This window comes from Phocoena phocoena, chromosome 3 (assembly GCF_963924675.1).
Source record: "Phocoena phocoena chromosome 3, mPhoPho1.1, whole genome shotgun sequence".
Taxonomy (NCBI): Eukaryota; Metazoa; Chordata; class Mammalia; order Artiodactyla; family Phocoenidae; genus Phocoena; species Phocoena phocoena.
In genome coordinates this window covers 34,493,087-34,517,375 of record NC_089221.1, presented here as the reverse complement: position 1 = coordinate 34,517,375, position 24,289 = coordinate 34,493,087, and the positions used below count along the sequence as shown (strand labels likewise).

Here is a 24,289-nt window from a genome sequence, read left to right as displayed (position 1 = left end):
GAGGAACCAAGTATACAGGGAGCCACCTATAAATTATACGCAGATTTTTGGCTGCACAGAGGGTGGGCACCCCTAGCTCATGTGCATTGTTCAAGGATCAACTGTGTACTCTTTGATTTCCATATCCCTGACCCAATGCATGGCATGTAATAGGTACTCAATAAATGTCTACCAAATGCTTGATAGTCCAGAGCAGGACATGAGGCATAAGGAATACTTAATAGAAGGAACCACCTTCCCTTCCTTTACTTGATAAGTGCTGTTATTTTAATCTCCCAACTGCCCACCTCTTCTCAGCCACACACAGACTCCTATCACAGTGTCTTGCACACAACAGGCACTTTATTTATTAAATAAGTTAAATACGAACCAGACAAATCTAGTCCCTGCAAAACTCGTGCCACACAGAAGTTCCTGGAGTGGAGATGGAGATCAATGAATAAAAGGTACTTATCTGCATGGTTTAATTTTAGCCTGAAAAATTTACTGATTATCTTGAGAATTGTCAGAACAATTGAAAGAAAGTTTGAGGTAAAAATCAAGAGATTGGTAGAAATAAGTGCCTAAGCCACATATTCTGTTGGGTTTCAAACAAACTCAAAACCATGCTTTGGCTGGACCTTCAAGATGGCGGAGGAGTAAGACACGGAGATCACCGTCCTCCCTACAGATAAATCAAAAATACATCTACAAGTGGAACAACTCCTACAGAACACCTACTGAATGCTGGCAGAAGACTTCAGACTTCCCAAAAGTCAAGAAATTCCCCACGTACCTGGGTAACACAAAAGAAAAAAGAAAAAACAGAGAAAAAAGAATATGGATGGGACCCACACCAGTGGGAGGGAGCTGTGAAGGAGGAAAGGTTTCCACACACTAGGAAGACCCTTCGTGGGTGGAGACTGTGGGTGGCGGAGGAGGGAAGCTTCGGAGCTGTGGAGGAGAGCGCAGCAACAGGGTTGCAGAGGGCAAAGCAGAGAGATTCCCGCACGGAGGATCGGTGCCGACCAGCACTCACCAGCCCGAGAGGCTTGTTTGCTCACCTGCCAGGGCGGGCGGAGGCTGAGACCTGAGGCTCTGGCTTCGGAGGTCAGATCGCAGGGAGAGGACTGGGGTTGGTGGTGTGAACACAGCCTGAAGGGGGCTAGTGCACCATGGCTAGCTGGGAGGGAGTCCGGGAGAAGTCTGGAGCTGCCAAAGAGACAAGAGACCATTGTTTCGGGGTGCACAAGGAGAGGGGATTCCTTCCCCGTCTGCCCACAGAAGGCAGAACACCGCCTAAACAAGCTCCAGAGATGGGTGCAAGTCACAGCTATCATCATGGACATCAGAGACGGGCATGAAATGCTAAGGCTTCTGCTGCAACCACCAAGAATCCTGTGTGCAAGCACAGGTCACTATCCACACCTCCCTTCCCAGGAGCCTGTGCAGCCTGCCACTGCCAGGGTCCCGGGATCCAGGGACAACTTCCCTGGGAGAACACATGGCGCCATAGGCTGTTGCAACGTCACGCCAGCCTCTGCTGTCACAGGCTCAGCCTGCATCCATACCCCTCCCTCCCCCCAGCCTGAGTGAGCCAGAGCCCCCTAATCAGCCGTTCCTTTAATCCCCTCCTGTCTGGGTGAAGAACAGATGCCAGAGGGTGACCTACATGCAGAGACGGGGCCAAATCCAAAGCTGAACCCCAGGAGCTGTGCGAACAAAGAAGAGAAAGAGAAATTTCTCTGTGCAGCTTCAGGAGCAGTGGATTAAACCTCCACAGTCAACTTGATGTACCCTTCATCTGTGGAATACCTGAATAGACAACGAATCATCCCAAAATTGAGGCAATGCACTTTGGGAGCAACTGTAGACTTGGGGTTTGCTGTATGTGACAGACTAGTTACTGATTTTTATGTGTATATTAGTATAGTTTTTAGTGCTTGTTATCATTGGTGGATTTATTTACTGGTTTGGCTGCTTCCTTATTTTTTATTACTTAAAATTTTTTTATTTTAATAATTTTTAAACATTTTTTTATTTTAATAACATTTTATTTTGTTATTTTTTTCTTTCTTTCTTTTCTCCCTTCTATTCTGAGCTGTGTGGCTGACAGGGTCATGGTACTCCAGCCAGGTGTCAGGCCTGAGCCTCTGAGGTGGCAGAGCCAAATTCAGGACATTGGACCACCACAAACCTCCTGGCCCCACGTAATATCACTCAGCAAGAGCTCTCCTAGAGATCTCTATCTCAACGTTAAGACCCAACTCCACTCAACGATGAGCAAGGTCCAGTGCTGGACACCCACACCAAACAACTAGCAAGACAGGAACACAACCCCACCCATTAGCAGAGAGGCTGCCTAAAATCTTAATAAGTTCATAGACAGCCCAAAACACACCACCAGACATGGTCCTGCCCAGCAGAAAGACAAGATCCAGCCTCATACACTAGAACACAGCCACCAGTCCTCTCCACCAGGAATCCTACACAAGCCACTGAGGGCAGACACCAAAAACAACAGGAACTATGAACCTGGAGCCTGCAAAAAGGAGACCACAAACAGAGTCAATCAAGACAATCACAAGTCAATCAATAGTCAATCAAGTCCAGGAAGCACAGAGAGTCCCATAGAGGACTCTATGGCAGAAACCAGCCAAGAAACATATTAATCAAACTATCAAAAATTAAATACAACGAAAAAACATTAAAGAAGCAAGGGAAAAGCAACATACAAGGGAATCCCCATAAGGTTAGCAGCTGACCTTTCAGCAGAAACACTGCAAGCCAGAAGGAAGTGGCAGGATGTATTTAAAGTGATGAAAGGGAAAAATCTACAACCAACATTACTCTACCCAGCAAGGATCACAGTCAGAATCGATGGAGTAATTAAAAACTTTACAGACAAGCAAAATCTAAGAGAATGCAGCACCACCACAGCAGCTTTACAACACATGCTAAAGGAATTTCTCTAGGCAGGAAACACAAGAGAAGGAAAAGACCTACAATAACAAACCCAAAACAATTAAGAAAATGGGAATAGGAACATTCATATCGATAATTACCTTAAATGTAAATGGATTAAATGTTCCAACCAAAAGACATAGACTGGCTGAATGTATACAAAACAAGACCCATATATATGCTGTCTACAATAGACCCACTTCAGACCTAGGGACACATACAGACTGAAAGTGAGGGGATGGAGAAAGATATTCCATGCAAATGGAAATCAAAAGAAAGCTGGATTAGCAATTCTCATATCAGAAAAAATAGACTTTAAAATAAAGATTATTACAAGAGACAAAGAAGGACACTACATAATGATCAAAGGATCAATCCAAAATAAGATATAACAATTGTAATATTTATGCACCTCAATACATAAGGCAAATGCTAACAGCCATAAAGGGAGAAACTGAGAGTAACACAATAAGAATAGGGGACTTTAACACCCCGATTTCACCAATGGACAGATCATCCAAAATGAAAATAAATAAGAAAACACAAGCTTTAAATGGCACATTAAACAAGATGGACTTAATTGATATTTATAGGACATTCCATCTAACAACAACAGAATACACTTTCTTCTCAAGTGCTCATGGAACATTCCCTAGGATAGATCGTATCTTGGGTCACAAATCAAGCCTTGGTAAATTTAAGAAAATTGAAATCATATCAAGTATCTTTTCTGACCACAACACTATAAGACTAGATATCAATTACTATATATCAATTACAGGGGAAAAAATGTAAAATATACAAACACATAGAGGCTAAACAATACACTACTAAATAACCAAGAGATCACTGAAGAAATCAAAAAAGAAATTAAAAAATACCTAGAAACAAATGACAATGAAAACAAAATGACCCAAACCCTATGGGATGCAGCAAAAGCAGTTCTAAGAGGGAAGTTTATAGCAATACAGTACTACCTCAAGAAACAATAAACATCTCAAAAAAAACAACCTAACCTTACAGCTAACGCAATTACAGAGGGAAGAACATAAAAAACCCAAAGTTACCAGAAGGAAGGAAATCATAAAAATCCGATGGAAATAAATGAAAAATATATGAAGGAAACAGTAGCAAAGATCAATAAAACCAAAAGCAGGTTCTTCAAGAAGATAAAAAATATTGATAAACCATTAGCCAGACTCATCAAGAAAAAAAGGGAAAAGACTCAAATCAACACAATTAGAAATGAAAAAGGAGAAGAAACAACAGGTACTGCAGAAATACAAAGGATCATGAGAGATTACTACAAGCAACTCTATGCCAATAAAATGGACAACCTGGAAGAAATGGACAAATTCTTAGTAAAGCACAACCTTCCAAAACTGAACCAGGAAGAAATAGAAAATATAAACAGACCAATCACAAGCACTGAAATTGAGACTGTGATTAAAAATCTTCCAAGAAACAAAAACCCAGGACAAGATGGCTTCACAGGTGAATTCCATCAAACATTTAGAGAAGAGCTAACACCTATCCTTCTCAAACTCTTCCAAAATATAGCAGAGGAAGGAACACTCCCAAATTCATTCGAGGAGGCCACCATCACCCTGATACCAAAACCAGACAAAGATGTCACAAAAAAAGAAAACTACAGGCCATTATCAGTGATGAACATAGATGCAAAAATCCTCAACAAAATGGTAGCAAACAGAATCCAACTGCACATTAAAAGGATCATACAGGGCTTCCCTGGTGATGCAGTGGTTGGGAGTCTGCCTGCCGATGTAGGGGACGTGGGTTCGTGCCCCGGTCCAGGAGGATCCCGCATGCCGTGGAGCGGCTGGGCCCGTGAGCCATGGCCACTGAGCCTGTGCGTCCGGAGCCTGTGCTCCACAACGAAAGAGGCCACAGCTGTGAGAGGCCCGTGTACTGAAAACAAAACAAAACAAAAGGATCATACATGATGATCAAGTGGGGTTTACCTCAGGAATGCAAGGATTCTTCAATATATGCAAATCAAACAATGTGATACACCATATTAACAAATTGAAGGAGAAAAACCATATGATCATTTCAACTGAAGCAGAATAAGCTTTTGACAAAATTCAACACCCATTTATGATAAAAACCCTCCAGAAAGTAGGTATTGAGGGAACCTACATCAACAAAATAAAGGCCATGTATGACAAACCCACAGCCAACATCATCATCAATGGTGAAAAACTGAAACCATTTCCACTAAGATCAGAACAAGACAAGGTTGCCCACTCTCACCACTATTATTCAACATAGTTTTGAAAGTTTTAGCCACAGCAAACAGAGAAGAAAAAGAAATAAAAGGAATCCAAATTGGAAAAGAAGAAGTAAAGCTGTCACTGTTTGCAGATGACATGACACTATACAAACAGAATCCTAAAGATGCTACCAGAAATCTACTAGAGCTAATCAATGAATTTGGTAAAGTAGCAGGATACAAAATTAATGCACAGCAATGTCTTGCATTCCTATACACTAATGATGAAAAATCTGAGAGAGAAATTAAGGAAACACACCCAATTACCATTGCAACAAAAAGAATAAAATACCTAGGAATAAACCTACCTAAGGAGATAAAAGACCTGTATGCAGAAAACTATAAGACACTGATGAAAGAAATTAAAGATGATACAAATAGATGGAGAGATATACCATGTTCTTGGATGGGAAGAATCAACATTGTGAAAATGACTATACTACCCAAAGCAATCTACAGGTTCAATGCAATCCCTATCAAACTACAAATGGCATTTTTCACAGAACTAGAACAAAATTTGTATGGAAACACAAAAGACCCCAAATAGCCAATGTAATCTTGAGAAGAAAAGCAGAGGTGGAGGAATTAGGCTCCCTGACTTCAGACTATACTACAAAGCTACAGTAATCAAGACAGTATGGTGCTGGCACAAAAACAGAAATATAGATCAATGGAACAGGATAGAAAGCCCAGAGATAAGCCCACGCACAAATGGTCATCTTATCTTTGATAAAGGAGGCAAGAATATACAATGGATAAAAGACAGCCTCTTCAATAAGTGGTGCTGGGAAAACTGGATAGCTACATGTAAAAGAATGAAATTAGAACCCTCCCTAACACCATACACAAAAATAAACTTAAAATGGATTAGAGACCTAAATATGAGGCCAGATACTATAAAACTTTTAGAGGAAAACATGGGCAGAACACTCTATGACATAAATCACAGCAAGATTCTTTTTGACCCACCTCCTAGAGAAATGGAAATAAAAATAAACAAATGGAACTTAATGAAACTTAAAAGCTTTTGCACAGCAAGTGAAACCATAAACAAAATGAAAAGAGAACCATCAGAATGGGAGAAAATATTTGCCAGTGAAGCAACTGACAAAGGATTAATGTCCAAAATATACAAGCAGCCCATACAGCTCTATATCAAAAAAAACAGACAACCCAATCCCAAAATGGGTAGAAGACCTAAGGAGACATTTCTCTAAAGAAGATATACAGATTGCCAACAAACATATGAAAGGATGCTCAACATCACTAATCATTAGAGAAATGCAAATCAAAACTGCAATGAGGTATCACCTCACACCAGTCAGAATGGCCATCATCAAAGAATCTACAAACAATAAATGCTGGAGAGGATGGAACCCTCTTGCACTGTTGGTAGGAATGTAAATTGATACAGCCACTATGGAGAACAGTATGGAAGTTCCTTAGAAAACTAAAAATAGAACTACCATACGACCCAGCAATCCCACTACTGGGCATATACCCTGAAAAAACCATAATTCAAAAAGTGTCATATACCACAATGTTCATTGCAGCTCTATTTATAATAGCCAGCACATGGAGACAACCTAAGTGTCCATCGACAGATGAATGGATAAAGGAGATGTGGCACATATATACAATGGAATATTACTCAGCCCTAAAAGGAAATGAAATTGAGTTATTTGTAGTGAGGTGGATGGACCTAGAGTCTGTCATACAGAGTAAAGTAAGTCAGAAAGAGAAAAACATATACCGTATGCTAACACATATATATGGAATCTAAAAAAAAAAAAGGTTCTGAAGAACCTTGTAACAGGACAGGAATAAAGACACAAATGTAGAGAATGAACTTGAGGACATGGGGAGGGGGAAGGGCAAGCTGGGAAGAAATGAGAGAGTTGCATGTACATATATACACTACCAAATGTAAAATAGATAGATAGTGGGAAACAGCTGCATAGCACAGGGAGATCAGCTCCGTGCTTTGTGACCACCTAGAGGGTGGATAGGGAGACACAAGAGGGAGGGCATATAGGGATATAATATGCATATAGCTGATTCACTTTATCATACAGCAGAAACTAACACAAGATTGTACTTATACTCCAATAAAGATGTTAAAAAAAAAAAAAATCAGGGCTTCCCTGGGGCGCAGTGGTTGAGAGTCCGCCTGCCGATGCAGGGGATGCGGGTTCATGCCCCGGTCCGGGAGGATCCCACATGCCACGGAGCGGCTGGGCCCGTGAGCCATGGCCACTGAGCTTGCACGTCCGGAGCCTGTGCTCCGCAACGGGAGAGGCCACAACAGTGAGAGGCCCGCATAACGCAAAAAAAAAAAAAAAAAAAAGCAGTGCTTCATGTGTGATGGTTTTACTTGCTGTAAGTATTCAGAATACCTTCCAAGTAAAATGGCACAATGAGAAGCATGTGAGAGATGAGTTTTACTGTGGGAAAATGTGTGTGTGGGTGGAGGGAGACAATTCCATGTTTGGTTTCTGCTTCTGGAAATTACTTTATCTGCCTGTACAATTTCAACTAGAGCAAGCTTTCTCAACCTTGTTAGTACAATAGTCCCCCCTTATTCTGCTTTTTGAGGTTTCAGTTATCCGGGTCATCTCTGGCCCAAAAATATTACATGGAAAATTCCAGAAATGAACAATTCATAAGTTTTAAGTTGCTCACTGTTTACGTAGTGTGATGAAACCTCGTGCTGACCACTCTGTCCCACCTTGGCAGTGAATCATCCCTTTGAGCAGGGTATCCCGCCCATTGGTCACTTAGCCATCTTGGTTATCAGATAGACTGCCATGGTATCTCAGCGCTTGTGTTCCAAGAAACACTTATTTTACTTAATAAAGGCCCGAAAGTGCAAGAGTAGTGATGCTGGCAATTCAGATAGTTTCTTACTGTGCCTAATTTATAAGTTAAACTTTATCATATGTATGTCCGTATAGGAAAAAACATAGTATATATAGGATTTGATACTATTCATGGTTTCAGGCATCCACTGGGTGTCTTGGAACATATCCCCTGCAGATGAGGGGGACTACTGTACAGACGTTTTGGGCTGGTTCATTCTTTGTTGTGGAAGCTGTCCAGTGCATTGCAGGATGGTCAGCTGCATCTCTGGCCCTCTACCCACTCAATGCCAGTAGCACTGCCCCCTTCACTTATAACAACACAAAACATCTCCAGGTGTTGTCAAATATTTCCTGGATCAAAATCAACCCTGGTTAAATACCACTTCTCTAGGGAAACAGATGGGTCTATTGGTCTTTCTTATTACCTAACAGTACTGCTGCTCTATTGATTTTCCTCTTAAATCTTTATATTTCATATATAGATTCTTCCTGGTCTCAGGATCTTCCCATTTAGGAAGCTGCCCTCACCAATGCTATGCTGGCAGATTTAGAAGTTTGGGATACTGTTATCCCTGGCTTAGCAGTTCCTGTACACAGCAAAACCTCAGGGAATGATTCCATTTGACTCAGCTGAGAATGGTCCAGGCAGATGCTGCAGTGGAGAGGGAGAATGTATAGCTGAGCTGGTTTATGGGAAGTTATCGGTAATTTAGGGATTCTTTATTTCTTAGGGTGTCTTTTAATTATTTTTCAGACCACCCTATTGATAGTCCTTAAAAGGAAATCTATATGAAAAAGAGGTTTAATAAGTTTCACCAAGGGTGGCTGTTGGAGCAGGCTTTCTTTTCTGCCCCTTGACTGAAAGGCTGCTGCTCTAAGCTATTCACTGTCGGCTCCTCTATTGGTTTAAAGAAATGACCCAGCAAGTTTAAAGAAATTGTGATGAATATTGAGCTTCTCTACTGGGAGGCATTAATGTAATAAGGCTTCTCAAATTTAGCATCTGGGATCCTGGATCAAAAGACTTAAAAGTAAAGAAACCAACCTCCTTTACTTCAGCTTACTGTCTCTGAGACGTGCTGAGTGAGGCTTTACACAATATGAAAGATACAGATTTATCCAAGGAGAAAACACAGCATGGTCATTTTGATTTTTCCTTTACAAAAGGATTAATCTCAGTGTTCTACAAGATGTGTCGGGTTTAATTTAATATTAAAAATTGTATTTCCTATACATTTATGTCAAGTGAAGTACAAATATTAAATTACAAGCGTGTAGTTTTTAATTATCTGTTCAGTTTTAGAAGTGTTTTAGTTTGTATTACATATTGTGCATTATCTCTGATGACACGAAATCGCTTGTATTGTCCACAAAGCCCTGATCATGTGCTGGAGGACTGAAGCAAGATTACATGACAGGAATAAGGAATGATCCTTATTCCTCAAGGTTTGGCCTTTGTCTCTGAAAAATCCAAATAACCGATCACTTTAATCGATGGGGGAAAAAAATTAATGAGATTAATTGTAGGTTGTCAAATAATAACCAAATAATTGATTTTGACATTTTTTTCTGTCAGATTGAGCATTGTGTAGTTACAATTGGAGAGAATTGACTGACTTCCAAATCAAGTAAAAGTGATTTGAGAATTAATATTTTTTCATAATCTGTGTATGTTCCCTACTCTATTACAGTCAGAAACCAATAGGAGGTTTTGTTTATTAAGTACTACCAGGAATGGGGCAGTACAGATCTACCTGCAGAGATGATCACGTGCTGAGGTCAGAGTCCTATATGCCATCAATCAGGTTTGTACCCTCTCAAGGCCAGAGTCCACACAGAGTTGTGTTTAGGGATTTTAGTACAAGGTAACAGGGAATGGAGCTGACTAATTAGTACTCTGGAGTCGATGATATTGAAGGAACACCAACAGGCAGAGAGACTCAACACATAGCTAAGTTCTACTTACCAGCCTAACATTTAGTGGTGAAATTTCAGTATCCTAAGGGTGGGATGAAGTCATAAGAGAAAATAATTTCCTTAGAAGACTTGAATACTGGATAAGTTATCAAGGCCAGATTCCTGTTAATGAAAGTGAGACAGAGAGCAAGAGGAATTTGATGAGACGTGCCACTCTATTGTCTGAAATCAATTCTATAGCTTTTTTTCTAAGATTAAGTCCATTCTAGAGGCTGAGGCAGGATAATGCCTGAAGAGGAAGGTTAAATGGTAGTAGCTAGGATAAAGGGAACATTACCTAAAAGCTATGTCAGTGGTCCCAACTGGAAACCAGGCCATTGGCAATGGAATGGAAAAAAGAAGAGGCCATATCTGAGAGAGGATTTGGAGGTCAGTACAATGCGACTTTAAGGCTGACTGAATGTGAGGTTTGAGGGGCAGGTAAGAATTCAAGATGAATCCAAGGATGAGATGGAAGGAATATGAGATAAGTATGATAGGGACACATATAAAGGAGCAGGTTTGAAGGGGAAGATACTATGCTTCATCTAAAACATTTTAAGTTTAAGTTTCCCATGAAGCAATGAAATTTAGTTACCTGATAGGCAGACAGGGAATCTGTAATGGAGGTCAGATTAGATGGGATCAATTTATTATGCATCTATTATAAGGCATGAGGCCAAAGAAATGAATGAGATCACCCTAGGAAGAAGCATGGAGCAAGTTGAAGTCTTGAATAGAACTTCGGGTAACACTCTCGTTTAGGAATTGGAAGAGCAGCGAGAGGTGGCAGAAGGAGACTGAGAAAGGACAGTTACAAGAAAGTAGAAAAACTAGGAAAGAGTCATGGCTAAAAAGCCAAAGGGGGAAAATATTTCAAGAAGGAAGTATAGCAGTATCAAATGTTCCAGCAAGGCTGAGCAGGACTCACTCATTCCTTTACTCAACAATGTTAACTTAAATGGCTGCTAAGCTCTGGGCTAGGATTTAGGAATGAGATCACAGAAGGCTGGTGAGTTTCTTTAGTAGTCACTGAGGATATTTCACAGAGGTTTTATATGAGTTACAATCATGATAGTGTGATTACAGCAGTTACAAATGGAACCAAAGTTAGGGAGAGAGAGCCAGGCTGTGTAGACTAATTTTCTGAGAAATCTGAAAGGAAATAGTAAAGAAAAAGAGGGTCAATAATAATGGCCTAATCTGTAAAAATGGTTATTAGTAGAAGTAGTGATTTTGCTTTTATAGCATATCCCATGTGAACAATTTTGACCCATTGACTTGAACCAAATGTTTTTATATTTATAAAGCTGGATACAGTAGTGGGCACAGGAGATTATAAGGCATAGTGTTTTCTTTGGGGGAAGCTTCCAATCTAGATTAAAATCAATGTGTATGTTGGGGGATTTCAGGTGGAGAGCAAGATATAAAGACTGAATAAAAATTCAATGAACATAATGAGCATTAGTTACAACATCTAATAACTGGTACTGGTTGATGAGAAGGAGCTGCCGACTAGACGAACTGTGAATTCAGGGGAAAGGAAGACCACCATGAGTGAACAAAGGCTTTGCCACAGAGAAGGGAATACATGTAAGTTGCAGAAGAAGACTAGGACTGAGACTTTCATGAAGGGAAGACCAATGGGTAAGCTTCACTCCAGAACTCTGTCTCTTCCCATGGAAAGTGGAGGTACTAACACCTGCTTATCTTCTACCCTAGAAAAGGGCGTCAAAAGCTAAATATACTCTTTCACCCCTTCATCCAGCAGTCTTCTTTCGGTTCACAGATTGCAGGTACATATGCTTCCCTACTCCTGTGGTGTTGGGCTTATAATCACAAAAGGTACCAAGATATCAAATACACAGGAAACCTGTTCCCTGAAAGCAGGAATCTTAAAAACCTTGGCGCTGTGCTAAATAAAACAGGAATAAAACAGGCAAGGGAAGGGAAATACAGAGTGCCATGCATAAACTTTTGCAAGCAAGCTTAGTGCCCTGCAGAGACCAGGAGAGGAGCAGTTCTTATATTGATGGAGTCAAAGCCTGAATTCTAAGATCAGGATATAGATATCAGAATTGCACACTCATGAGCATGTCAAACCTTAGCCTCCTGGGCCTTCTTGTTCTGAAGGTTCACAGATGAAATGAACTTGATGCGTTTTCTTTGATGTTTATTAAACCCATAATTTTGCAGAATTTGAAATGGAACTGTGGCCAAACTGAGAGACCAACCAGAACTCCATCTCAAAGAGCTTTTATAAATAATACTGGAAAGATATTGAATGGAAGAGAGGTAGTACTTAATATACATAACAGATCAATTTTCTTAACATGGCAGAATGTAAATATTTAGCTGCTGTTCAAAGCAACAAGAAATGTGATAATGTTGATTGTCCTACATTTGCTAAATCTTAGACAAGTGAAGGATAAGAATCTTATTTTCAAAAAACATTTACATAAATCTAAATCCTGCAACTTAAATCATTTCCATTCCTGCTTGCACAGATGTCCCAGTGTGTGTTTGTCTAGGCAATGTTTTTCTTAGCCACAAGTGAATAGATGTTTTGTGACTAGGTATATCACCATATGAAAATAATTGTAATTTAAGTTTTATAGTTCTTTTATGGAAACTTCATGAACATGGGTTCATTTCTTCCTTGTAAGAATCATATGAAGTAGGTGTGGAGAGTATCTTAATTGAACAAATTGGAAAATCCGAAACCAGAAGAGTTAACAATCTGATGACCCTCCAGTGTTAAACTTTGAGTTAGTAACTGAGCTCAAATTCGAGCCTAGTCTTCCAACACATTCAATGCTGTTTTCAAAGTACTGTATTGCCTAATTTAATATTAAGACCAGGCTGCATCAGTCTGAAATCAAAATATTGGCCAAGGCTGTAATTTCATTTGAGGCTAAGGATCCTTTTGAAAGCTTGCTGATTGTTGGCAGAATGTAGTTCTTTGAGTTGTAGCACTGTGGCCCTCAGCTCTTGAAGCTGCCAACTCTTCACTTCATAAGAAGGAAATCTTTTCCTCTTCCAGCTTGGGTCCAGTGATTGGTGGTCTACAAATGAATCAACAATAGATAGATTAACAGGAGAAAAGACAATGTTTATTTATGCATGCACAGTATACATGCAGAAGCACTCAGAGACTAGTAACTCACTGGAATAACCAGAAAGAAAAGGCTTATATACTAAACTTAACAAAAGAGGGGTAGATAGGGCTTCAGTGGGAGAGTATGAAAGGTTCTATTTTTTTTTTTTTTTTAATTCTAACAAGCAGCTGAATTCACACTTCTGGTGCTAAGTGTCGTTTTTTGTTTTTGTTTTTCCCCAATCAAGTAACTCCCTGGGAGGGAAGTCAATGGTAACTATATTTTCAGAGGTTCTATTTAAATTTAGATAATGTTTCTGTCTGCGGCTGCTGCTTGTTCAGATATATTCAGCTCAAAGTAATTTTCATATCATTTTGGTAGGCTATTAATCACTTCAACTGCCACATGGTCCTCTCTACCACATTACATTTTGTTTCTTAAGGACAACAGAACATCTGCTGCTGCTTGTTGTCTCTGTTTGATGGGCTTACCTGCTTACATTAGGTCCACTCAGGATAATCTCTCTTTAGTTAACACAAAGCCAACTGATTAGGGACCTTAATTACATCTGAAAAAAAAAACCTCTTCCACATACTGGAACATAATCATGAGAATGATATCCCTCATATTTACCATGTTCAAGTGGAGGGGATTATACAGGACATCTATAACAGGGGATGGAAGTTTGGGGAGCCATCCTAGAAGTCTTCCTACCACAGCAAATTATAGGATGAGATGTTAAGTTCAGTACTACAAGAGACCATAAAAATGAGATGATCACACAGATCCCTTACACTGTTGAGTTAATAAAATGGATGCTGCATTCTAGCTGATTAGACTATATGACATCTAAGATCATCCATACCAGAATGCAGAATGGAGTAACTCCTCCATTCAAGAAAACTTTTTAAACCAACTTGATTTCTTTCACTCTTTCTCTTATCTGATACATAGTTTACAAGCATAAAGAAGTGCGTATGAACATTTTAAATTTAATTTCTCTTCATTAACATTTCAAGTTCTTATATTAGGCACTTGGGTTTGTAGACCTCAAATGCCCTCATTAACCCCAAAGGGTTGTTATAGCTTTCATTAGTTAACTATTGCTATGTAACAAATTATCCCCAAACTTAGTCACTTAAAACAACACACAGTTTCTGTGGGTCAGGAGTCTAGGCAAATATTAACTGAATCCTCTGCTTCAAGATCTCTCACAAGGCTGCAGTCAAGATCCCACTGGGGCAGGATGTACTTCCAAGGTTACTCAGTGGCTATTGAAGGATTCAGATCTTTGAGGACTGTTGGACTGAGGGGCTCTGTTCCTAACTTGCTGCTGACTGGAGGCCATCCCCAGGTCTTTGTTACATGGACCTTTGCAACACAGCAGTTTGCTTCATCAAAACCAGCAAGAGAAAGAGTAGCATGATGGAAGTCACAGTCTTTTGCAGCATAATCTCAGAAGTGGTATCCCATCATGTTTGTGTTATTTAATTTATTAGAAAAAAGTCACTAGATTGGACCTACACTCAACAGAGAGATGTAAATGTCAGGATGGCAGGGAATGTTAAGGTCTGTCTTAGAAGTATGCCTACTGTCTGAATGAGGGAATGATGTAGCCGACTAAGGAGAAACTAATAAAAGTGGCTGTTTCTAAGAAATGAAAGAAAATAACCTCTTCCATTCCATTCGCTTATTCAGAGCCAGAGCAAAGGAACTTGACTGGCCTGGGTTCATAATGGGAGTGACCAGCTCTTGTCTAAGTAGAGAGGACAAATCAAAGCCAAAATTGAAAGGCTAAGTTCAGAATCAAAGGAGCAACTTTAAGTATCATGTCCAAGTTACGAGTTTGGGCGGTAGATAAAATAAGAATAAGAGGACAAGAGGACAGGAACACTGAACCAGTGTAGAAGCAAAATATTAGACCAGATAAGGCACACAAGTTGTGGATTTAGAACAAAGAAATAGTGTTTAGCACTGTTTTGCTCATGGGCAGGCTCCCTGATTTTAAAGACACAGGGCTGGGCCAGAGGCTTTCTCTGTTATTGAAAGTCATAAAGTAGTAGTGCTGTATTTTTGTTTTAAGTGCAAACAAATAGAAAGCTTCATGGTTTAGAGGAAATTTTGAAATTTGGGAGGAACTACTATTCCAAATGAAATTAAAGGTCTTGAAAATATTCTTTCTTGGCCAATGTTAGATTATGTATTTTCTCCCAAAATGCATAGATAGTGTTTTATGTTGATTGATAATTTAATTCTCTTCAAATAATATTTGCATCTGGTGAATAATTCTGTTCATCAAGCTTAGAACAAATACTGGTGGGGGTATCAGTGGTTTCTCCTTCTGCCTGTTATCTGTTTTTAATTTTTATTTTTAATATTACCTTATTTTGGCCTTAATAACAAATTAATATTTCTAGTAACGTGTCAAAAACAAGGAGCAACTCATTTCTGAAAGAAGTCTAGTCATATTTAATTCACTTTCTGTGTGCTTCCAATTATGTCTTCTATTAGATTACAGAAGTAACTAATTACTTTCATCCACCTTTTCTTCACGTGCCTATAAATTAATTTAAAATTTTATAAATTAACCCTTATTTTGAGGGTTTATTTATTTATTTATACTTATTTTAATCCAATCCTAGATCATTTCATTATAACTCATTTTTTTTGGTACGCGGGCCTCTCACTGTTGTGGCCTCTCCCGTTGCGGAGCACAGGCTCCGGACACGCAGGCTCAGTGGCCATGGCTCACGGGCCCAGCCACTCCGCGGCATGTGGGATCCTCCCGGACCGGGGCACGAACCCGTGTCCCCTGCATCGACAGGCGGACTCTCAACCCCTGCGCCACCAGGGAAGCCCATTATAACTCTTCTTAAGCTCACTTTTTTATTTCTTTCTTTAAACATAATCTTGCTGTATATTAAACCATAGTACAGTTTAGTTTCTTCATTTATATTAGCCATTCACTGAACAGAAACTAATAAATCAACATGCAGCAATTTAAATCCCTATTAAAATTTGCCAATGCCAGATCCAAACGGACAGTTTTCCTTATCCAGAAAGTGCTGACATTTTCTTCCCATACCATCTACTAAAGATAAATAGATCAGATAGTTCCGGATGAAAGTAAATGTGGCATTTCTATATTTTGGGGTTACCTTTCATTGTTTGAAAAATTCCAATAATTCTGAGGAATTATCTGTTCCAAGTCTTGAAAGGTTATGATTTACAAGGTATCAAAGTATGTTTCAAACTATTTTTTCTAACAACCCACCATGGTGTCTAATATCCATACTCTTGTAATTACTGTAGTCTGTTTACTGCTAGACATAGATAAATAGATATGTCTCTATAGGCATAGAGATATAGATTGACATAGATGTGGAATATAGACAAAGATAAATATTGCATCACTAAAAAATTTTGCTTCAAATAGCTTAACAGTTAAAGGCCCTGAGATGATAATAAACTTACAGGGGTGTGTGTGTGTGTGTGTGTGTGTGTGTGTGTGTGTGCATGCACGTGCACAAGTACACATCTTGGGTTGGAAGAGTGAAAAATCTAGAAAAAGCTGTACTTCAATGGATGTAAATCAGGAGTGAGCAACAAGGTGTAAGGAAGCCTGAGTAACAGATGGGGAATAATGACATCTGCCTTTTCTAATGTGTGAAAAATCCAGAATACATTAATTTAATTTTACCAAGAAGTAAAGGAGGATTTTTTTTTTTTCAAAGTCAAAAGAACTTTATTTTGATCTGGTAATCTTACATTTACCTTTAAAAATTATTTAAGGGCTTCCCTGGTGGCGCAGTGGTTGAGAATCCACCTGCTGACGCAGGGGACACGGGTTCGTGCCCCGGTCTGGGAGGATCCCACATGCCGCGGAGCGGCTGGGCCCGTGAGCCATGGCCGCTGAGCCTGCGCGTCCGGAGCCTGTGCTCTGCAACGGGAGAGGCCACGACAGTGAGAGGCCCGCGTACCGCAAAAAAAAAAAAAAAAAAAAATTATTTAAAAGAACTTTTAAGTGAAGATTCTCTGTAATGTTTCTGAATATTTTTTAATGTAATTTAATTTATTTTTTATACAGCAGGTTCTTATTAGTTATCCATTTTATACATATTAGTGTATATATGTCAATCTCAATCTCCCAATTCATCCCACCACCACCACACCCTGCCATTTTCCCCCTTGGTGTCCATACATTTGTTCTCTACATCTGTGTCTCTAAAATTAAAATGAAATAATTTTCCTTTATTGTGTCCAATGATATTTTAAATGGCACTCTGTACTTACAGGCAAATCATACACATGTTCATTGCTACATTTCTGGAGGTTTGATATTTGTAACTGCCAAAAATAAATAATTAAATAAGTTCTCCCTAGGAAGAAATTCTTCTAAATTTGCAAGCAACTCCAAAGAGAGCATTCACTGTAGAGAGGAAATATCTGTGAAGAAAATAGTCTACTAGTTAATTTTTAAATACCGTCAGTTGTGTTAATTTGCAAGAAAAAAATAATTGTTTATTCAATATGTAAAAAGTACCTGACTTCATCTACATTCACAATTGCCCAAATGCAGGTCAAGAATGATGTTAAAATATCAGAAATTGTACCGTCCTCTTGCCTTATTTCTCCCCTCCTTTATTCCCGTGACCTCTTGTGCTTTCCAAAGTGCAGGAAGTAACACTGATCATCTACCTGTGAAAAGGTCTTCTTTATTCATTGAAACAAGCCCTCTAGGCTTACAATCAACCCAAAATAGAGGAAAAGGGCAAGATTGTAGACAAAGTATTTGGGAACTGGTGAGTTCCTATAAATTGTACTTTATGAATGGTCACTTATGCCACCTATATGGAAAACCAACCCTAATGAATATATTAAATTCTTGGTTTACAGAAGTAGAAGATGATCCTTTGAATTTTAAAAAATTGATTAGTTGGGATTTTTTTCTTATCATTTTACAAACCATTTGGTCAGTTGAAGTCCTCCATGTACTACTATACTAGGTTATAAAAAAAGACCCTTCTAAGACATTCGAATGTACTAGGTAAATATTCCTTAGTATTTCCTTTGGCTCATTTGAGGGAGAGATATGGACATGGCAAGAGGGAAAGAAGTTGGGAAGGACAAAGGACTGAAATGTAACCACATTGTGCCTTGTTATTCTTCTAGGATCTCATGATTCCTTCAGCTTCTACATTGATGAAGCCTCTCCAGTGGGGCCTGAACAGCCAGAAACTGTCCAGAATTTTGTCTCTGTGTTTGGAACTGTGGCGAAAAAGCTGATGCGGAAATGGCTAGCCACTCAAACCATGAACTTTACTGGTCAGCTAGGAGCTGGGATCCGTTATTTTGACCTTCGAATTTCCACCAAGCCTAGAGACCCCGACAATGAACTCTACTTTGCTCATGGTTTGTTCAGTGCCAAAGTCAATGAAGGCCTTGAGGAGATCAATGCATTCCTCACAGATCACCATAAGGAGGTAGTATTCTTGGACTTCAACCACTTTTATGGGATGCAGAAGTATCACCATGAAAAACTCGTCCAAATGCTGAAAGACATCTATGGAAATAAAATGTGCCCAGCGATTTTTGCCCAGGAAGTGAGTCTAAAGTACCTGTGGGAGAAGGACTACCAAGTGCTCGTCTTCTACCACAGTCCAGTGGCTCTGGAAGTACCCTTTCTCTGGCCTGGGCAGATGATGCCAGCACCTTGGGCCAACACCACAGACCCGGAAAAACTGATCCAGTTTCTTCAGGCATCCATCACTGAGAGAAGGAAGAAGGGATCATTTTTTATATCTCAGGTGGTGCTGACCCCCAAAGCTAGCACCGTGGTCAAAGGGGTGGCCAGTGGTCTCAGAGAAACAATCACAGAAAGGTAAGTGTCCTTAAGTTATCAGGGGAAATTTTTAAATAATTAAACTCAAATTCAAATAGTTAATTAGTGATGGAGTTAATTCACACCCATGTGAGTTAGTTTCCTAGGGCTGCCACAACAAAGTATCACAGGCTGCTGGGTAGCTTAAAAACAAAAGAAATTTACCATCCTTCAGTTCCAGAAGCTATAAGTCTGAAATCAAGGTGTCAGCAGGACTGGCTCCTGCTGAGAGCTTTGAAGGAGAATCTTTTCCATGCCTCTGCATTAACTTCTGGCGATGGTTGGCATCCATTGTGGTTCTTAGCTTACAGATGCATCACTCCAGTCTCTGCACCCACCTTTACATGGCATTCTTCCCTGCTTCTCTGTCTTCTCTTCTTATAATGACTAGTCATATTGGATTAGGGCCCACCCTAGTGATCTCATCTTAATTTAATTACATCTGCAAATGCCCTATTTCTAAATAAGGTCACACTTACAGGTACTGGGGATTAGGACTTGAATATGTCATTTTGTAGGACACAGGTCAACCCACAGCACCATGGTTTTTGTTTGTTTGTGTTTGTTTTTGTTTTGTTTTGACCACACCATGCAGCTTGCGGGATCTTAGTTCCCCAACCAGGGGTCGAACCTGGGCCCCCTGCAGTGGAAGCACAGATGGAGTCCTAACCACTGGACTGCCAGGGAATCCCTGCACCATGCATTTTGACCCCATGTCCAGTTATCTTTTCATAGCACTCCTTTTCACATTTGCATAGCATTTTATAGATTACAAAGCCCTTTCTCTACTTTTTTCAGAGTATTTTCACATACTTGATTCCATTTGATCTGCATAACAATCCTGGGAAGTAGATACTGTATAACAGATAAAAATTAAAGTTCAGAGAAGTGAAATGTTTTGCCTAAAGCCACTTGGACAATGAATGATGAAACAAAGACTCAAGCACCATTTTTCTCAAGCTGTATTCTATGCCTTTACACTACATTGTTAGCAAGAATCAATCGTTAGCAAGAATCAATCTCCAGAGAGTAGGCATTCCATTGGTCAAGCCCAGACATACATATAGTCACCTGTGAGGTGTCATTAGCAATCACCAAAGATCTTTGTAACTCATTCCCCTGATACAACATGTAGCATTGTACATATTATTTATTCTTTTGAGTTAAAGTATTAAACAAGGCAAACATTGAAGAACAAGCACAATTCCTATCACACCTTTTATTTTTAACTTTAACTGATATTTTGAATTATGGTAAAGAGGCAGAGAATGAATGTTTTGCACAAGGTCTTGTAGGGAAAGACAAGAAAAGGAGGAGAAAAGATTCAGAGGTGAAAATGCTGTGGGTGGCCTTTAGAGGTGAAAATGCTATATGGTGGAGAATGGCAGATGAAATTTGTAGTGGGGCAGGAACACATTTGCAAGAAGGCTAAAAACCTTCTTGCACAGTCTAGAGGATATAGTTAATGAATTGTACAACTTAAAGTGATGAGAGATTAAATTATAATGAATCTAAATTTTACCATATTAAATATAATAAATCATAACATATAAAAGAGAAAAAAATGTCACCATCACAGGTGAGGTGGAGGAGGGCTCTGGGGTTGTAGCCGGCACTGGTCGGAGCTTAGGAACTGGCACTGAGGATGGCTAAAAGCCAGGCTACAGGGAACGTCATCCTATGAGCAATGGGGAGCTAGCAAATGATATTTAGTGGTGGAGTGACTTGACCAGATGTGAATTTTGGGTAGATAATTGGTGGAGCATGGAGGGTAGATGGAGTGGAGAAAGCAAGCAGTTAAGAGGTGCTTGGAACCGTTTTAGCAAGGATATGCAAGCTAAACTGAAGAAGGGAGAAAATGTAGAAGGGGACAGTATGCGACAGCAAAAGTTGGATGACTATTTAGCTATGTGGCGTGAATGAAAGAAAAGAGGGGAGAATAAAGTTTCTTCTTGAGAAGTAGAATGAGTGATGGATGCATTCAAAGAAGCAAGAAACAAAGATACAGGGACTTGGGGCGGACAGGGAGAAGATACAATCAGGATTATGCTAAATTTAAAGTGCTAGAAAGGCATCCAAGTAGATCCAGTTGATCATTAGGAATATAAGTTAACTCGTTTGGGGGATACTGCATTTTTTGGCAATGAAAGCCACAGGTCCTTGGAGAGGAAGTATTCCTCCATGCAAAAGTATAACTTCCTTCTGTTATTCAGGTATTTGCTGGGATCTCCCTGTTCTTTCAATTGAAGTAAGATCCCCAACCCTTACTGGGGAACCTCACTGTACACTCTATGCAAGTGTAAAGCCTTCCCTAAGATTTCTGCTGATGTCTAGATTTCTTACATTCTTATGGAACGAGCCCTTGTTGCTTCTGGATTATGTAATTTTATGGATTGATTGTTCCATGTGGCCTATCCATGTCCCACCCTCTATAACCTGAGACATGAAACTTGCTTCTTGCTCAATTTCTATACAGTGGTTTATTTGGACTTTACTGAAGATCTGAGCATAAAAGGGAGGTTTTATAATCATAATAATGTAGATGCCTTAAAGTTGAATTTTAGACTCATCTGGAATTACAAATCTCCTGACCTGGAATATCTTCTGAGACATCTGTACCACTTTTCACCCTAGACTCTAGTCCTCTGACTGAATCCTCTCCTCTACCCCCTTTCTGTCCTTTCCTCATCTGTTTTCTTCCCCCAACCCCATATTGCGTTGGAGACGCTACACTCTCCTCTAGATTATTGCACCAAACTATTCACCTCTCTCCCTGGCCCTAAGCCTACATTCAGTTAGTCCCATCAACGTATTCATCAGAACAAGAAGACTTTTTCTTTAATAGAACCACTTTCTATAAAAATTAATTGTTCTCAAAAATAACAACTTACCTTACATACTTAAAAATAAGGGAATTATATACACGTAAGAATGTGTTGTTTTCAAACCTACCCCATAGAGCCTCCAGATTTTGAGGAATCCCCAGTAGAGGTGGGAAGGGGACAGGAGGGGTCTGGGGAATGGCTGACTCTAATTCTGTTCATTCTTGCTACACCTTTAATTTAAAAAGCTTTACTTCGAACATTTACATATTGGGCATGAAAGGAGTCTTCCCTTCCAGCTTTACCTTCTGTTGTATAGTTCTAGGCTTAGGAAAACACTTTTCTGTACCATTTGCCTACTTTGCATTTGGCCAAGAACCATATCCTGACTCCATACCTGTGTAGGGAATAGCCTTTGGGAAGTCAAGAAGGAAAATCTACTCAAGGAATAAATGACTTTCATTTTTCTCTCTTATGCAATTTCATGCAATAGGACTTTGCAAGTTATACGTTGAACTGCTTTTTGGTTACTAATGCTTTAGTACAGCATTACCAAAGTAGGATTTGTAGAATAACGATCAGATAATTTAGGAGAGTGTTGAAAATGATAATATATATCCACACAACTCTCCCAAAAGGTTCACAATGCACATTAGCATATAAAAGGCACTAACAAGTATTTAAGTGAAGAATCCTATTTAATTATAACTAATACAATGTTTTCCAAGCACTTGATTTTTTTTTTTTCAGATAACACTTATTAACAGCCCATGGAATTAATTTTGACAAAATGTCCTCAGCCATCTGCTCTAATTCAGAGTCTTTCACTTGCCTCTGGCTTATATATCTGGAAAAGTAGAGTTTTACCAGTGAAAAGAGAGAGTGGGAAAAGAATTTAAAAAGTAGAAATGAAGACCCTATAGGTAGAGTCAACTATTTTCTCTCTAGGATTATGCAAATGACTTGCAAATATATCTGAACCTGGCCATGATACTTGTGCTATAAGCATTCTCAATGGAGTTTGTCTCAGTACTAGAAAGCCCCTTTTTAAACCAGTTACAAAATCTGTATTCTGTGTATGGTGTTAATGTGAAATCCAGAGGTTTGGTTTGGTTTGGTTTGGACATATTTCAGCTTTCTGGAAAGGTCATTGTCAATCCTTGGATAATGCCTTGCAAAGGTAACTTATTACTCCTGATACAGGTAGTGAAAAAACACTTGACTCCCCCAAAATATATTTTTCTCTTCTCACCAAGTGATAAAGCCCACAAAAAAGACTTTTACTGTCACTTTCCTTTTGCTGTTGTGCCAAAGCTGCTCACTGAGAAAGTCCTTTGCCACCAAAGGAGAAGTCACTAGGCAATGTTAAGATTTCTCTGGACCTTTAGTATATTTTCATTTGCAAAATTTGGAGTTTGAATTCAATTAGCTCCAAGATCCTTTCCAGTTCTAAAATCCTACAATCCTGGATTTGACTAGTTTCACTATAATTTTTCATTATGTCTATATTTGGGTTAACAAAACTCTAAGCACATGAATTTAGAAAACAGTGTTTGAAGATGTGGGTGGCTTTCAGGGAACTAAATCCAGCCTGGATTTAGGTACCGTAACTTTCAATCTGGCCACCGGTTCTAAATACTGCAGATGCGTTCTCTACATTCTAGCAATGCCAAAAGACACAGATTTTAGTTTCTTAAAGACCTATTTTTAATTTATTTTTCAAACACCAGCTTTTGCACCTCACCCCCACGGAATTCACACGTTCTTAAAAAGAAGGTGTGTAACTTGAGTCAAGTCCTTCCCTAATTTGTGGAAGTTTATTAAATTATAGGTTTTCTTAGTTAAAAAAAATTCAGCTAGACCACCTGTCAGAATATTTAAGGAGCAGTGCATCTTCGTAAGTAAATTGAAGCCGAATTAATTTAGAAAATGTTTATACAAGTCAACAATTTATCTCATGATGATGATGGTAATGGTAATAGTAATGATGATTTATTAAGTGCTCTCTTTTTAATACTATGCTAACTGCCCTGCCCATTTATTCTCATGATCACGGTCATTGCCTTGAGGGTAAGGAAGAAGGATGTGGTTGGTTTTTAATAAGCACCTTTTATCCAACTGGGGAAAGGGAGGCAACTACATTTGTTGAGCCCACTTTCTGTGCCAGGCACTGTGCTAAGTGCTTTACGTGAATTGTATCCATTTAATCCTCCCTGCAGTCTTGCAAAGTAGGCATTACATCCATTAGAGGTGGAAAATGGAGCCTGAGAAATGTCTAGTACCTTGCTCAAAAGTCCCAGATTAGTTTAGCAAAGGCAGGATTGTTATTTGGGTCTGACTCCAAGTCCCTTGCTTACTCCTGCAAATTAGGTGAAATTCACCTTTCTTAGCAGTGGGTGCATGTAATGCGTTATTTGTCATCTTGGGGGGCAAAG

General features: G+C 39.3%; 1 protein-coding gene across 1 annotated transcript in view; it reads left to right on the top strand.

The window, feature by feature from the left end:
* The window catches only part of PLCXD3 (phosphatidylinositol specific phospholipase C X domain containing 3), a 157,356-nt gene that overhangs the window by 91,166 nt on the left and 41,901 nt on the right, over positions 1-24,289 (top strand). The window contains exon 2 of the mRNA XM_065875041.1: positions 18,324-19,032. Within this exon, the coding sequence (XP_065731113.1) occupies positions 18,324-19,032 (709 nt within the window). The remainder of the gene's footprint in view (positions 1-18,323; positions 19,033-24,289) is intronic.